General features: G+C 50.5%; 1 protein-coding gene across 1 annotated transcript in view; it reads right to left on the reverse strand.

Moving 5' to 3' along the window:
• Fam3d (FAM3 metabolism regulating signaling molecule D) overlaps nt 1–13,093 on the reverse strand; it is a 34,378-nt gene extending 21,285 nt beyond the window's left edge. The window contains exons 1-2 of the mRNA XM_032917567.1: nt 13,030–13,093; nt 1,102–1,152 (exon numbers count right to left, since the gene is read on the reverse strand). Of these exons, the coding sequence (XP_032773458.1) occupies nt 1,102–1,114 (13 nt within the window). The 5' untranslated portion in view covers nt 1,115–1,152; nt 13,030–13,093. The remainder of the gene's footprint in view (nt 1–1,101; nt 1,153–13,029) is intronic.
• Nucleotides 13,094–15,111: the final 2,018 nt, after the last annotated feature.

The raw sequence follows: 15,111 nt of genomic DNA on the forward strand, positions 1-15,111 counted from the left end.
GCTTGGTAATGTATTCTTTCATTGATGAGGAAACCGAGGCTTGAAGAGGAAGCTGCCTTCCCATGACTGCTTGGGAGGTGTGATTGGAATCCAGGAAAGTAAGCTGACTCCCAGTCAGGCGCCATGCCCTCTCCTCATTGCTTGGGATATAAATGGGGTGTGTATATTGCAGGCATTCTGCATTTCAAAAATGCCTGTAGGAAGGGGTCCACTCTGAGGGTGTGCCCTGAAGGCCTTTGTGTCACCATGCTCCCTGTTATGTGAGGACCCTGAAAAGCCATCCTTGAGGTTGGTATATGGCCTTTGAGCCTGGCATTTCTTCTAAGCTGGGATTCTAGGCATATGGGGCCACAGGAGACAGCAGTGTTCAGCTCCCCCAGCCTGTGGGTATATCCAAACTATGACCTATGGGACACAGGCAGCCTAGGATAGTTACAAATGTGACCCAACACAAAAAAGAAAAATCACAAAAATCATAAACGTAAAAAGACATTTAAAGTTCTTTTTTTTTTTTTTTTTTATGAATGGAGAGATGGCTTAGCGGGTAAAGAACTGACTTCACAGGCATGAAGGCCTAAGCTCAGGTCCCCAGCATACATGTCAGAGTAAGTCCAGGGATCTCTAGCTGTAACTCTAGCACTAGAGATGGGCAGAGACAAGCATGTCCCAGAGGTTTCATATCTAGGGAATTCCAAGTTCAGTGAGAGACCTTGTTTCAAAAAGGAGAGATTGAGAAGAAAACTGACATTACCTCTGACCTCTATGCATGTAAGTGCACACACATGCGCACATGCGCACACACAGAGAGCTTTATTCATGTGGTTATTTATAATAACTTATTAGTGGCTATAAAGTGTGGACTTCATAGATGATAAAGTTATGTCACTGTATTCAAAGGTTGGACACACAATAGGGATAGGGTCTTTTCCTCCATTCTACCATGTTTCCTTGCATGATGTCCTCCCAGAGTTCTTGCTGGGGCCGTTGACAGGAGATACTGAGCCACCTCTGAGGCTGGGATGGGTAGACACTGATGATAGCAAAGCGAACCCAAAGCAAATTTTAGAGCCCCCACCCCAAGAAGCTGCAGATCCCTCGTACCTGCCACTCTCATCCTGTCGGAGTGAAGAATGGCTTGGGATCAGCCTTAACCTGTGGAGAGAGGAAAAACCAATAACAAAGTGACCTCTGGGGTCTGAAGATCAGAGAGGATGCTGGAACTGAGACTGGCATCCTTTGGCCCCGGTTCCTCTTACCTGGCCTGTGAGCAGGGGAACAGCTTTTGTCCCTTCTACCTCAACATCTTGAGAGCTCCCGTATTTCACCTAGTGACTGCAGAGACTAGCAAGTAGAGGAAGGTGCATTTTCAAAGGGTAGATTTACCATCATTCCCTTTGTTAAACAGGGCAGCATTCCTTTTAGGCTCCGCCCAACAGTTACCTAGCAACAGCCAGGATAGGCCTGGCTTGCTACAAAAAGGACTGCTTTTATGTCTCCCTTTGCTCTCTCTGAACCTTCTCTCTTTCTGACCCTTTTCTTGCTTCCCCTCTCCCTCTCCCTCTCCCTCTCCCTCTCCCTCCCTCCCTCTCTCTCTCTCTCTCTCTCTCTCTCTCTCTCTCTCTCTCTCTCTCCTTCCTTCCTTCCTTCCTTCCTTCCTTCTTCCTTCCTTCCTTCCTTCCTTCCTTCCTTCCTTTCTTTCTTTCTTTCTTTCTTGCCTCCCCACTCTCTGTTTCCTCTGCTTCTACTCCCCTTTTAACCCCCCTTCTCGTGCCCCAAATAAACTCTATTCTATACTAGACCCATTGGATGGCTGGTACCTCAGGGGGAGGGATGCCTCATCATGGGCCCACTGAGGCACCCCCTCCCACTGCACTATAGGGGTGCTCTACAAAGCATATCATGCTTCTCCCCTCTCTCTCTTCCTGCCTCTCTCCCTTTCTCCATCTCTTCCCCACTCCTGCCTGACTGTCCACCTGTCAGCCACTCAGAGCATCAGTAAATGCTTTTGTGATGTGCGGAGGGAGACCTGAGTAGGCAGGTCTGGCGTCCCGCAGGCGAGCTCCTGCCAGGTGCCTTATGAACAACTCTTTTCAGGGATCAGTAAGGACAGCTTTCCATGGTTAAGCCCATAGTCATTCAGCATGTAGAAGCAAGAGGACACGTTTGGACGCACATCTGTGGCTACAGGGTCCCCAGCATTCTCCTCAGGGGCTGTTGACTTCTTGTACTTTTTGTTTCAGAGGCCAGCTTAAACCAGAGTTTTCTCCTTTCTTGTGTCCTGGGCGGGGTCTGGGTCATCCTTTTTTAAACCTTCTGTTTTGCCCTGAGGAGCTGAGCAGTTGCCAGTAATGTGGCAACTTTGAAAGTCTCCTGGAGGCCCGCTAGTGATTAGGAGAGGGGAGGGCTGGGCAGAGCCTGGGGCAAGTGACCTTTTTTTGATCTGTAGTGGTTTCCTTCCCCTCCTCTCCTCCCCTCTAGAATTTTTTTCTTCCCAAGAATCTATCTTAACAGACACCCTCTCAACAGTCTCCAGTGTCCAACTGCCAAGGACTCGGGTAAGGCAGGAGACAGTACCACACACCCACAAGGGCCCTAACTGCATCAGGCCAAGCGCGGCTGGCTTCCCTCTGTCTATGTGGAAGAACTGAGGCAGAATCTGCCCTTCACATTTAAACAGTGGTAACAGCTACGGAACCCTCCGGTGGGAAGACCTATTACTACAACCTTCTGCAGGGGCTCCAGAGTCAGGAATCTGAGCTGTTACCTTGTTGTGTGTCTGCCCCTTCCACCCATCTCTCCCCTCAAGAAAGCTCTTACAGACCTTTAAACATCTCTGAGATTCAAATGACTTTTTTCCCCCCAGATACAAAATATGTATTGTAATACAACGGGGTCCTTTGAACGTGACTTGTGGTTCAGGGGCTCCCAGATGAGACCTGGAAGGCATTCTGTGCCTCCCCCTCCACCACTGTGTGGAGGACAGGCGGGATAGAAGGGCAGAGCTGGGATAGGACAGACATGGACAGAACAGAGTTTTCCAAGAAATGGAGCTGACCCAGGGCTGAGGAAGGAAAAATTAACAATGAAAGAGAAGCAGAGGTGGAGGGTGAGGGGTAGAAGGTTTGGAGGAGACGGGGATGCAAGGAGTCTTGGTGGATACTCAGACACCTAAGAATCAGGCAGCAGCATTTAGAGGAGGAGAGAGGGCCAGGGCACACAGTCTGGCTGGGTCGCCAAGCTTGGCAGAATCTGGTTTCAGGGTTGGGGTGGGGAGCAGCACACAGTTGCCTTGGCCATGGGTTCTCCAGCCTGAAATCCCACCTGCTTGAGACCCTGGCTGCCCACCTGACACCCAAGGAGATCCCTGGCCTCCAGAGTCCCCAGTGTGCTCATCTTGGCGGCTGAGTGGGTGCTGTGGGGCCAGAGCCTAGGGCTACTTGAGGTTGGGGGAGGGTTGTTGTGGGGAGGAAAAAGGCACCAGGAACAAGTGACATGGTGGGAGGGAGAGTTCTCTGCAGCCATCAATATGTGAGAAAAGTTTCCTTGCCACAACCGGTCATTCAGGTTGCAAAGTTTCAGGGGAGAGGTCTCCCTGTTCTAGATGGCAGCCAGGCCTTGTGGCCTAGGGCGTTGTTATAACTGCGGGCCTTTGCTCACCCAGTTTTAGCATTTTAACAACAGGTAAGGAGAGTGTGGGAGAAGGAATAAAGGGGGGGGGTTGTGAGGAGGCCCCCAGCTGCTGTGAGCTATGCTCTCCCTCCCAGACCAGAGAGCCACTCAAGCCCTCCCTGTCCTTGACCTGTCCCTCCCCCACTCACTGATGATTTCTGTCCTCAGATCAGTTTAGAGGCTCTGACACTTTGTTCTCCCCAGCAGGCCTATGTCCTGCAGGTCCAGGACTACATGAGCACTGAGGAGTGTTCAACAAATGTTCAGGGATGGGATGAGTTGAATCCGGCACAGTCCTGGAAGGGTAGATTGATTGAGCCACTACGTGGAGAAGGAGATGGACCTTCAGAGAGGCCAAGTCATTGCTAAGGTCACACAGCAAACTGGATTTTATTCCTGAAGCTTATCAGTGTGGAGGCACTAGGCCCAAGGGAATGACTGTGACAAGCTACACTCTGGAGGACCCTGGATCTTTGTGGCAAGCTACACTCTGGAGTACCCCTGGAACTTTGTCTGCACACTGAGGGTCTGTCCGCAGAGCAATCTTAATCTGTAGGACGCCCGGTGAAAAACACTTTCTCTGGGAGGCCTTCCTGGTCCTCGAAGTCAAGGTTAAAGATGTGCATATGGTCCTGGATAGAGGAACATTCCTCACGTTCCCCTAAGCCCAACAGTCACATGGGGCTTCCAAACCAGCCTTCTTGGTGTTCTTTGTGATGGCTTTTGAAGTCAGCATGTGACTCAAACTAGACCAATCAGATGCTTTACTGATATGGAAGCTAGGAGAGAGACACTAACTGAGATCTCTCCCAGGAGATGCTTCTGTTAAGTCTGGGTCAGTGCGGCCAGTTCCGTGAATCCTTTCCCACTGGGGTCATGGCCTGCCAGAAGGGGCTGAGCAGCTGTGTGTGAAGGGCTGGTCATCGCTGAATTAAACGGTGACGGACGTGCTACACTGAGAAAGATGCGGTGTCTGGGGGTCAGGATGCAGTGTCTGGGGGTCAGGCAGACCCTGGGGTTGCTGCTTGTAAGGTTGCTCAGGACTCTTAATTCTGCCTTTGAAAAAGGCAATGCTGTCTACATGTGGTGGAAGGGGGCTGGCAGCAGGCCACCCTTTCTAGAAGGCTGTGGACTTGCGATCACCCCACCATTTTGCTTACAGGGCTCAGCTCTCCCACTCCCCCTTTATGCTCTCCTTGGTATCATTCCCCTAGGGATGTTCAGTCTTTCCGTGGAATCACAGTGTCACCACGACATCTCTGCCTGTGGCCTGTGACATCTCCTTGACTTTTCTTCCTTCCACAGCGTTAGTCATTAGGTGTGGGACGTTGAGCACGCCAGACATAGCTTGACGCGGAGTTCTACCCGCTACCCACTCCATTCTCCACTGCGGCATTTGATAAAGGCCCTGGGGGATCCAGAATGTCTGTTTCTTGCCGTTCCCTGGCGCTCTCTGTGACTTTCAGCTCAACCATGACCTGCCCAGAGGCAAGGTAGCCAGTGAAAGGAGCCATTCTCCCTAGGCCGGGGACAGACTGTCAAAGAGGGGCGGTCAGAGCCTCTCGCCAGCATCTCTAGTGAAGTGGAAGCCTCATCTGCTAAATTCAGACTCTTGGGCCTTCCCCACCATCACAAGGACCCCCTCCATTAAAATACTTGAACTGAGCGTTTGGCCAACTTCCCTGATGCCTGCAGCCACTCTAGACAGCGTTTATACTTACGTCTGGATATGGGCACTAGATGTGTGTGGTGTGGGTGTACAGAGAAGGAAGAAACTGGCCTCTTCCCTGCACTGAAACAGCTCCTTCCTTTTTGTTTTGTATAATTTTTTCTTCAAGCTAGATCTGCCCAGCGGACACACCTGGACCTTAGAATCCACCCAGCTTCTGAAAATTTAAGCCCTGTTTATTTCCACATCATTCTTAGACACTTCACAGACTAAGTCTCATCACTGAAGGCTGCAGATCACCATTCTACTTGTGGTCCATCACTGCCAGGGTGGGGGCAGGGTGGGGTGTTCATCACTAAGGGTGGAGACTTTGGTGGGAGGCAGGGAGGTGGGGGGTCGGGGGGAGGTGCAACCCAGGAGAATGAGCCTGGAGCAAGCGTCCCGAACCCAGAAAACTCTCATCTTGAGACGAAAGCCTCATCGAGATCAGGAGCAAAGAGTCCTCCCTCCCTGCTCTTGGCCTGCAAGCTCTAGGGTGTGTAGCCCTACAGTCAATCCATCCTCACTTCTTGGGGAAGTCAGTCAGCCTCTTGGCCAGTTTACCGGTTTAAGCACTCGGAATTCCTCTTCATTCAAATAAAGCACTCCCAGCACCACAGCCGCAGGCAATGGCTGTCTTCGGAAACCCTGTCCACTCCCCACTCCTCCAGGTTTATAAAGTCCTTGTTATCCACCACCCCCAATAAAGAGAATATAATGTCTAGAAGAGCTGTTACACACACACACACACACACACACACACACACACACACACACACACACACACAACGCTGCACTCACTCAACCAGGCCGAGATCCAGCAAACCCACTCATTCCCTTCGTTCAGGTCAAAATGACTCCTGAATACCCCAAGGGCAGAAGCACAGTTGGAGCCCACACTTTGGGAGGTACCAAGAGGGCAGTGAGAGGGTGTGAGGGACACAGCTCAGGGGGGAGAAGACAAGACTAAGGCAGAGACATGATTAAGAGTAAAAAATTAAGACTCTTGGGGCCTGTGGAACACATGCTAAGAGTCCTGCAACCACAGGAACCAGAGACTGTGGGAGCGTCTGCCCAGGTCCAGTGGTCCGTTCCCTCATTTTCTAGTCACCCCTGTCCACCCTGAATACCCAGCCTGTGTGAGGTTACCACTCATCCCTGGATATTCCTTCCCCTAAAGCCCTGGTATCTACAAGACATTATCGATGATGTCACCAATACAGAGGGAGACATACAGTGAATAGATTCATAAATAGTAAGGTTGCTAGTGAGAAAACGTTGTTTTAGTGACATTTATTTAAGAAGGAAATAGTTTATTTCCATAATATCTTGTCTTCAGTATTGTATTTTTTTTCCTTTTTAATATGTAGGTAGTGGTTGGTTTCTATCAAATTGACACAAGCCTAGAAGAGGGAACCTTGGTTCAGAAAATGTGTCCATAAGGTTGGCTTGTAGGCAAGCCTATGGGGGCCTTTTCTTATTTAGTGATTGATATAAAAAGTCCCAGTCAATTGTGGGTGATGTTACCCTCGGGCAGACTGGGAAGACCATGGGAAAGCAAGCAGCACAACCCTATGGGCCTTGCTTTGTTCTGGCCTTCAGGTTCCTGCCCTGCTTGAGTTCTTGCCCTGACTTCCCTCAGTGATGGGATACGATCTGAGTTATGAGATGAAACACACCCTTTCCTTCCCAAGTTGCTTTTGACCGGGATGCTTTATCTCAGGAATAGAATCCACAGATAAGGCATTATGTGTGTCTGTGTGGATGTGCTTGTGTGTGAGAATGCCTGGGGAGGCCTGAAGCGTGTCAGTTCCCTTGGAGCTGGAGTCACAGGAGGTTGTCCGATGTGTACTGAGCCATCTCTCCAGCCCCTGTTTATTGAAGAGATTTTACTCTCCTAGTGCCTGGGGCATTTCCCAGGATGAGATGTCAAATACTCTGTCCTAGGTATTGTGCAACTTTGAATTATTTGAACAGACCTAATCCTGTAGCAGATCAGCGATGATTCTGGGGAAACTGAGTCACAGAGTATTCAGGTGCTATAGCTAAGAATCAGAGCAAGAAAAGATTTCAGATGAGGTCATATGTTCTAAGAGGCCACTTTTTCTTCTGCAAACTTAAGGCAGGGTCCCAGATTGGCCTCAAAGCTTATACACAGCCTAGACTGGTCTTACAGTCCTCCTGCCTCACCCTCTGGAGGGCTGGGATTACAGGCCGGAGCCACTATGCCCTTCTAGAAGCCCCATGCTTCATCAGCTCTTGTAGATTGGACTAGGAAAGCAGGGTGTTTGTCCCCAGAGATGACAATTCAGCCTTGCTGCATGAGCAGGGTGGAAACTGCAGACATGTGGGTGGACGTGGACATGGATGTGACTGTGGATGTCACTGTGGTGTGGGTGTGGGTGTGGGTGTGGATGTGGGTGTGGGTGTGGATGTGGACGTGGGTGTGGGTGTGGATGTGGGTGTGTGGGATGTGGACGTGGGTATGGGTGTGGGTGTGGATGTGGATGTGGATGTAGATGTGGGTGTGGGTGTGGATGTGGATGTGGATATGGATGTGGGTGTGGACGTGGATGTGACTGTGGTGTGGACGTGGATGTAGATGTGGGTGTGGGTGTGGATGTGGATATGGATATGGATGTGGGTGTGGACGTGGATGTGACTGTGGTGTGGATGTGGGTGTGGACGTGGACGTGGTCGTGGATGTGGATGTGGATGTGGATGTGGATGTGGACTGTGGTGTGGATGTGGGTGTGGGTGTGGGTGTGGATGTGGATGTGGGTGTGGGTGTGGATGTGGATGTGGATGTGGGTGTGGGTGTGGGTGTGGATGTGGATGTGGATGTGGATGTGACTGTGGATGTGACTGTGGATGTGACTGTGGATGTGACTGTGGATGTGGGTGGGGGGGGGATATGGATGTGGGTGTGGGTGTGGATGTGGATGTGGGTGTGGATGTGGATGTGGATGTGACTGGGGGTGGGTGTGGGTGTGGGTGTGGATGTGGGTGTGGGTGTGGGTGTGGATGTGGGTGTGGGTGTGGATGTGGATGTAGATGTGGGTGTGGATGTCACTGTGGATGTGACTGTGGGTGTGGACGTGGTGTGGATGTGGACATGGGTGTGTACCAGGAAAGCCTTATGAAAGCTGTTGGGCTGCCTGCCTGTGGAACCCAGTTAGCCAGTTTGTTCTATGTGTAGTTCTGTCAGCTGAGGGCACACATGAGCCTGGGAGCTCCCTGAGCTGAGGTTTGGCTCAGCTTAGGTGATGGAGACTGGAGATAGGTTTGGGATGAAGGGAAGCTTCTAAGGTTCTGTCTTCACCTTCTCCTGACTGGCAGGCTAATCTCTCCAGGAAGCAGATCCATGGGAACCTGGTCACTTTGGTGGCTAGCTGCTTTTTGTGTATCCTCACATGGCCTTTTGGAGGTAATTCCTCTCAGTATATCTGGCTGGAATCATGGCCTGGTGCTCTTTGCTTGGTATCTCCTCCCCCTACCTCTGCTGCCTGGGAAGGCCATCAGTAAAAATGGCTGCTTTAGTCTCATTCACTCCCATAAAGCTTCAAGTGGCTTGGGAGCTAGAAGTCTGTAATGCAGGGTGGTTAATGTATGGGACATGGTGGGGCCTGCTTTGAGCTTCACCATGGTTATCTCCGTCATAACCATCTCTCGACCTCTATTCTCCTGTCTGTACATGCCATTGTCATGCTTAAACTAATGGGGATTAAGTACAGGGATGCACCCAGACACCCGAGTCAGTACAGAGGATGTGTTCCGCAAGGGACAAATGTAGGTAATGAAGTGCCTCTCTTCCCTCATCTCTGGGAAGGCCACATGCACTCCCAACTCCCTCAGGACCCTGTAATCCCAGAACAAGACACTCTCTGAACGGTGAATGGGCAGTGGAGTGCCCAGATCTCCACTGAGCAGCTGGAGAGGAATGAAGCCATCTGCTCACACAGCCCTTCCCTTGCCCTCAATTGGCTGAGTGAGCAGGGGCAACTTCAAGGACCGGGCATCCTCAGGTAAGCAGTTTGAGTCACCAGAACTCTCTTTGTTGAAAGTCTGGCTGAGGTCACCAGAGTACTATCTGAGTAAGGGTGGGGCTACCTGGAGTCTCAGGCTTCATTTCCTAGTCACAACAGGCTGGGTGATAACTTGAGTACCACCACACCCAGCCTGGAACTAGAGGGGTTAAGACCTCTCTGCTCCCCTGTAGGGACAACTCTCCTGTGTGGACAGATTGTAGGAGGATAAAGCAACTTGGAGACAGACTCCTAGGAGTCTCACAGCATCCCCAGACTTCTCTATTCTCCATGCCAATGTATGTCTATTTTTTTTTTCTTCATTGGCACCTGAGTCCTACCTGAAACACAAAGGTTTTCCCTATTACATAGTTGGGAAAGTTTCAAGTTAAACTCTTACTCTGTCTCCTCCCCTCCTGAGTTTGGTCATTATAATCCCCAACAGGGCCAATAGAGTCAGGCCAGTTGATGACTCCAGCATCAACTTCCTTCCCAACATCTCTATCGAAGCCACCGTGCTGTCCCTACCTTCACTGGAAGAATAGCTATGAAAGATCTAAGTCTTTGGCGTGGTGTCCATGGGCAGGCAGGCTGTCTGTGTGGACTCTAGCTCCTGTCAGCACACTTCACTCTGCAGTGCTGCCTCGATTTCTTTTTGCTTGGGACCCTATGCTCTGTGGAATGTAGGCTCCTTTGTGAAGTCTCCCATTTTTGTGAAGTCTTTGAAAGTCTTCCTCCTCTGGGATGTCTGTCACTACCGTCCCCAGCCTTCCCACCTGTGGCAGGATACCTTTTCTCTTTAGACTTCAATAGTTCTTCTGTAAAAGAGAACTAAGCCCCACCATGAAAAGTTTAAGTGCTCAGGGCCACGCTGGGCAGGGAATTAAGCCACCACATGCATCACCTGTCATTCTGCGATCGCTGCTTGTATTGATCCCTCGGAATCGGCAGCTATGTGTTGGGGTTTGTTATGAGATGTCCTCCAGAAGGACATGTGCTGAAGGCTTGGGTCCCATGCAGTAGTGTTCAGAGGTGAGCCCCTTGGGAGTGATTGAATCATGAGAGTTCTATCCTCAGGCCTGGACTAATCTTTTGAGTTCATAGCTTAATGAACTCTAAGAAAGTAGCAGACACTGTAAGAGGTGGAGTCTAATTGAAAGGCCCAGTTCATGGAACCTCGTAGGGTTCATCATGTCTCCACACCTTACACCATGTTTTCACTTCACTTTCTCGTCCCCTCGAAGCCAGCAGCCTTGCTTCACTGCATGCTCCACACCGCCACGCCCTGCCCAACCATGCACCCTGATCCAACAGACAGCAATGGGATGAAAACATGAACCCAAAAAACCTTTCTTCTAAGTCGATTTTCTTGGGTATTTTGTCACACCGACAGAAAACTGACCCACACAATACATCTCTCGTAGGGTCACGGCCTACTTCACTCACCATCTTCTCTGTGACTCTTCTGATGGACTGTGAACTTCCCGAGATAGCAGTTTGTCATTCCTAAAAGCCTGGTGGCTTGCACAGTACCTAGGGTACAACAGGTGCTGGACCTTGACAAGAGCACCGACCTGTGAGTTGACCTGCTCCCTGCCAGCCCCGTGGCCGGTGCTGGACACTGTTGACTTGGTTAATTCACACCAGTCAAGCCTCCAGGAATTTGTGAATGTCCCCATTATTCTTTTGAAAAGGAATAAACCAAAACATGAATCCCAACAATAAATAGAATAGATACATGGATTGCTTTTATCTACGGTAAAACAGATGACCCATTCTTTTGGGGGGAGGGGGGGAGGGAGGGAGGGAGGAGAGAAGGAGGAGGGGAGGAGGAGGGAGGGAGAGGAGAGGAGAGGAGAGGAGAGGAGAGAGAGGAGAGGAGGTTTAGATGAAACAACTGGCCCAAGGTAGTCACAGCTGAACAAAAGGCAGAGCTGTGATCCAAATGCTCAGGGCACGGGGGGGGGGGGGGGGCGTGCTCTCTCAGTGACTTTGATCTCTTGCCTGGTTTCTGAGGAGGAAACTTCAGACTTCCCACCTGCCTTCTAAAGCTTCCAAAAGCGAAGGATTGGTATTGGCCATTGAAGGTTTCAGTGTCTTTCCCAAGGGACCACCCTCCCTACTGGCTGTCCGAGCCTCCACTAGACAGACTGCTTTCACCCTAGGAGCTGTAGCTGCTTCAGCCTAAGGAAGGGTTGCCGAGCAGTGACTTCAAACATCCTCCACCACGGAAAAAGTGCCGGAGTCAGTGAGCAGGTTAGGCTACAGCTCTGCGGATCCCCAAAGTCCTATGGGAATACAGTAAGCAACTGGGGCCACTGGCTGATAGGGCATGAGCTCAGAAAAGGCTGTGTAAATGATAAGCATGAGAGAAAGAAGACTCTCTCAAGTCTCTAGGCGTAAGGTCAGCAGACACAGATTGAGCAATTGGAAACGTCAAACTCTCTCCTACAGCTGGGCCGAACCTGGTTGTGACACATCCCATCTCACCTCTGGTCTTCAGGGCCCCTGTTGTCGCTCCCGCCCACCTCCTTGTCTTCCCACCTAATTCCACACTGCCTTAGCCAATTTAACCTTCTGAGAGAAGTCTGTTGTCCCTAACTCTCAGGCCATCCACACAGCATGCAACAAAGATGATTTGATAATGACCTTCCTCACCCCCCAACACACACACACAGACACACACACACACACACACACACACACACACACACACACACACACACACACACACACGTTGCTTTCTGCTTTCTGTCCAAAACAATGGTATGTTTGCTTGCACCACAGGACGTGCTCAATTAATATTCTGTGAGTGACCCGTCTGTAGGAACACTCCAGAAACAGCTGTATCACAGGGCATTGTAGCATAGTGTCAGGGGACAAACTCTGCAGCCATTCTGCCTGGGAGAATGAAGTCTCTCTGGCCTCCAGCTCCTCTGATGAGAACCAAGTCCCCATAGAAGCGGCTGTTTAGAAGCGGCTGGTGCCGTTCTCCGTTCTCTACGTTTCAGTGATTCCTCCCACAGATGCCTAAGAGGTGAGCGCTGACACTGAGCCAGGATCTTCAGCCCCTCAGTCCCATTTCCCAGATGAGGAAAACAGATCTTAGTGAGAGGAACTAGCTGGATAGTAAGTACCTTATTAGGAAGTCTCTCAAGACCATTGGCTTAGCATTTCAGCTCAGCCTTTTCAGAGAGAAATGAAATTTGTGGCCAGAGATCATCCTGTGTGTTTAAAAGCATGTATACATGGGTGAATTAATACATGTGGAGATTCCCCGTGGTCAAGGGATAGCATCTACAGTGAGCAGTTTCAAATCCCAGGCTTTCGAACCTTAGATCTTACTTTTGTACCCACAGCAGACATAACTAATCAATCACAGCATGACCTGCACTGAGTGATAAACCAGCCTTCCCCCTCAGTCAGTTGGACCTGATCCCCTCAGATGACGTCACCTGTCTCCTCACTGCAGCCACAGAAGTCTCTTCAGTTATGTAGTTCCCCCTTTCTTCTCTTGCTTTCTTTCTCAGGCATGTTGCCTTTCCTTTTCCCATCCTCCCTGTTCTGTCGTTAGTTCAAAACTGTGGACAGAGAAGTAAAGCCCCGTCCGCTCTGGCAGAGACATACCTGAGGCTCAGTCTTTACTGCCTGCGTGTTGAAGGGGTGATGAATCAGCTGCTGATGCCTCGAGTCTTGACCCAGCTGCTGATGCCTTGAGTCTTGACCCAGCCTACTGCTGCCCTGGCCTGGCTGCTGAAAAGCGGCCTTCTGGGGATGGGGTGGGGATGTTGTGGCCCTCCCTAGCTGGTGGCTCTCAGAAGCAGCTGCCTAGAGGGAGTGACAGCCCGGGTCTTGGGCTCCTTGCTCCCAGCCCTACCCATGCTGTGCCCTGCTCAGAAGAGATTTGCCATAAACCCTCCCTGCCTCATTAATCAGCCTTACCAGGAAGGAGGAAGTTTAATCTAGAGCTCTCTGCAGAGGAAATGAGGCTAAAGTCTGGCAGGGACATGAGTAGGGCTGTGCTTGTTTTCTTCCAGTACAGAAGCGCTAGCCTACCCAGGTGATCCTTAGGTGCGGGTGGGAACAGCTTCGGAGAGACCCTCTTCCCCCAAATCAAATAATAAAACAAAAGCCACTCAAGTGCCAGGGTCTGAGTGAGGGTGAGATAGGTACGGTGAGTCAGTGAATGGGCAGGCTGGTGAGGGCGCTGAACCCACTCAGGGAACAGGGGTTCTTGGGTTAAAAATGAAGGTCAACAGGGAGAGGAGGTGGCACGGGAGAAAGACTCTGGGTTTGGGCTGAGGCACAATGAACTACAGGTTAAAGCTAGAGGTGGATGGAGGAAGCTGGGAAAAGCACAGTGAAAGGAATATATGCTACCCAGGCTCACTGGGAGGGAGTTAGCATTCCTAGGCTTTGTCACAGTGCAGACTCACATTCTTTATAGATCTCTTTAGGATGTGTTACTGTCCAGAAGGACCTTGGGTCCTTATAGACTTGGGCCAAGGTGGGGCTGGGGCTTCCCCATCTGTTATTCCCAATTTCTCCCCAAGAGGATATGGGACCCTTTGGGATGAGTATTTTGGGACAAAGGTCAAGGAAAAAAGACAGGGAAGAGGAGGGAGCAGTCCCTGGGGGGCCGGGGTGAGGGTGCATCTGAGGCCAGCACAGTCGGGCCAGCTATGTGTTTATGTCCTGAATGTTGTTGCTCCAGACACCTCAGGGGCTCAGGGATAGGGGTGGAGGTGGGGACACCTTCCCCAAAGCAAATAAACAAGCAAACCATTTAAAATGGTGGCAAGCTATAAACATGTTTAGCAGGCAGGAAGCTCTGGCTTCAGTGACCTCAGGAACCTCTTCTAGCAAGAGGTGACAGATGATGCAATTTCTCTAAGGTGAGAGCCTTGGAGGTGCTGGGACAACTGACTTGCAAGTTTGGTGGCTTCAAACATGTATCTAGTGCTCACCTAGGATCAAGGCGCCAGCAGGCAGGGGTTCCTTTCCTTCTCCAGAGCCAGCACTGTTGCCTCTCCCTGAGCATTCTTTCTTCCTCCCATCCCTTCAGTCACCCTCTGCTCCTTCTTCCAACTTGAAGTCTACCCCTGGGATTGCACCAGCCCCCATGGGCAGTCTGAAAAATTCTGGCTCTCTTTAGACCAGCAGATGAATCAGTACATTTAACCTTTGACTTTCTTGGGAACACTACCTATTTACAGGTGGCAGAATTAAGACACGGGAATCTATGGAGTCATTCTACACAAGCACGGTCATAATTTATTTTGTGTACAGCATTTGCAACATCCTGAAAATATTACTATTGTATGGGCAGAAAAGGGGGGGGGCAATCTCTTTCCTGCCCGTCATAAAAAGTTCTGGGAGGCACCCTTTTAACAAAAGACAGATTATCAAGAGAAAACATTTATCAACATGCATATGCATACTGGAGCTAGCTGCAGTTTGAAAATTCGCAGGGTGCAGAATGTAATGTTCTGTTCTCATAGGGAAGAGGGGAATGGGGGTTGGGTGGTCCAGGTGAAGAGGGGCCTCCCTGTAGACACGGATAGTCTGCTGGGCAATCTCCTGAAAAATGCTGTCCTGTGAGGAGTCCGTGAAACCAGGCTGGGTTTAGTGATGACTTTCGGCCTCCTCTCCCAGGGTTCATCATTCCCTTATGAGATAGAGTCCCAAGGAGTTTGAGGTAGTTGTAAT

The sequence above is a fragment of the Rattus rattus genome, chromosome 12, assembly GCF_011064425.1.
Source record: "Rattus rattus isolate New Zealand chromosome 12, Rrattus_CSIRO_v1, whole genome shotgun sequence".
In the NCBI taxonomy this organism is placed as follows: domain Eukaryota; kingdom Metazoa; phylum Chordata; class Mammalia; order Rodentia; family Muridae; genus Rattus; species Rattus rattus.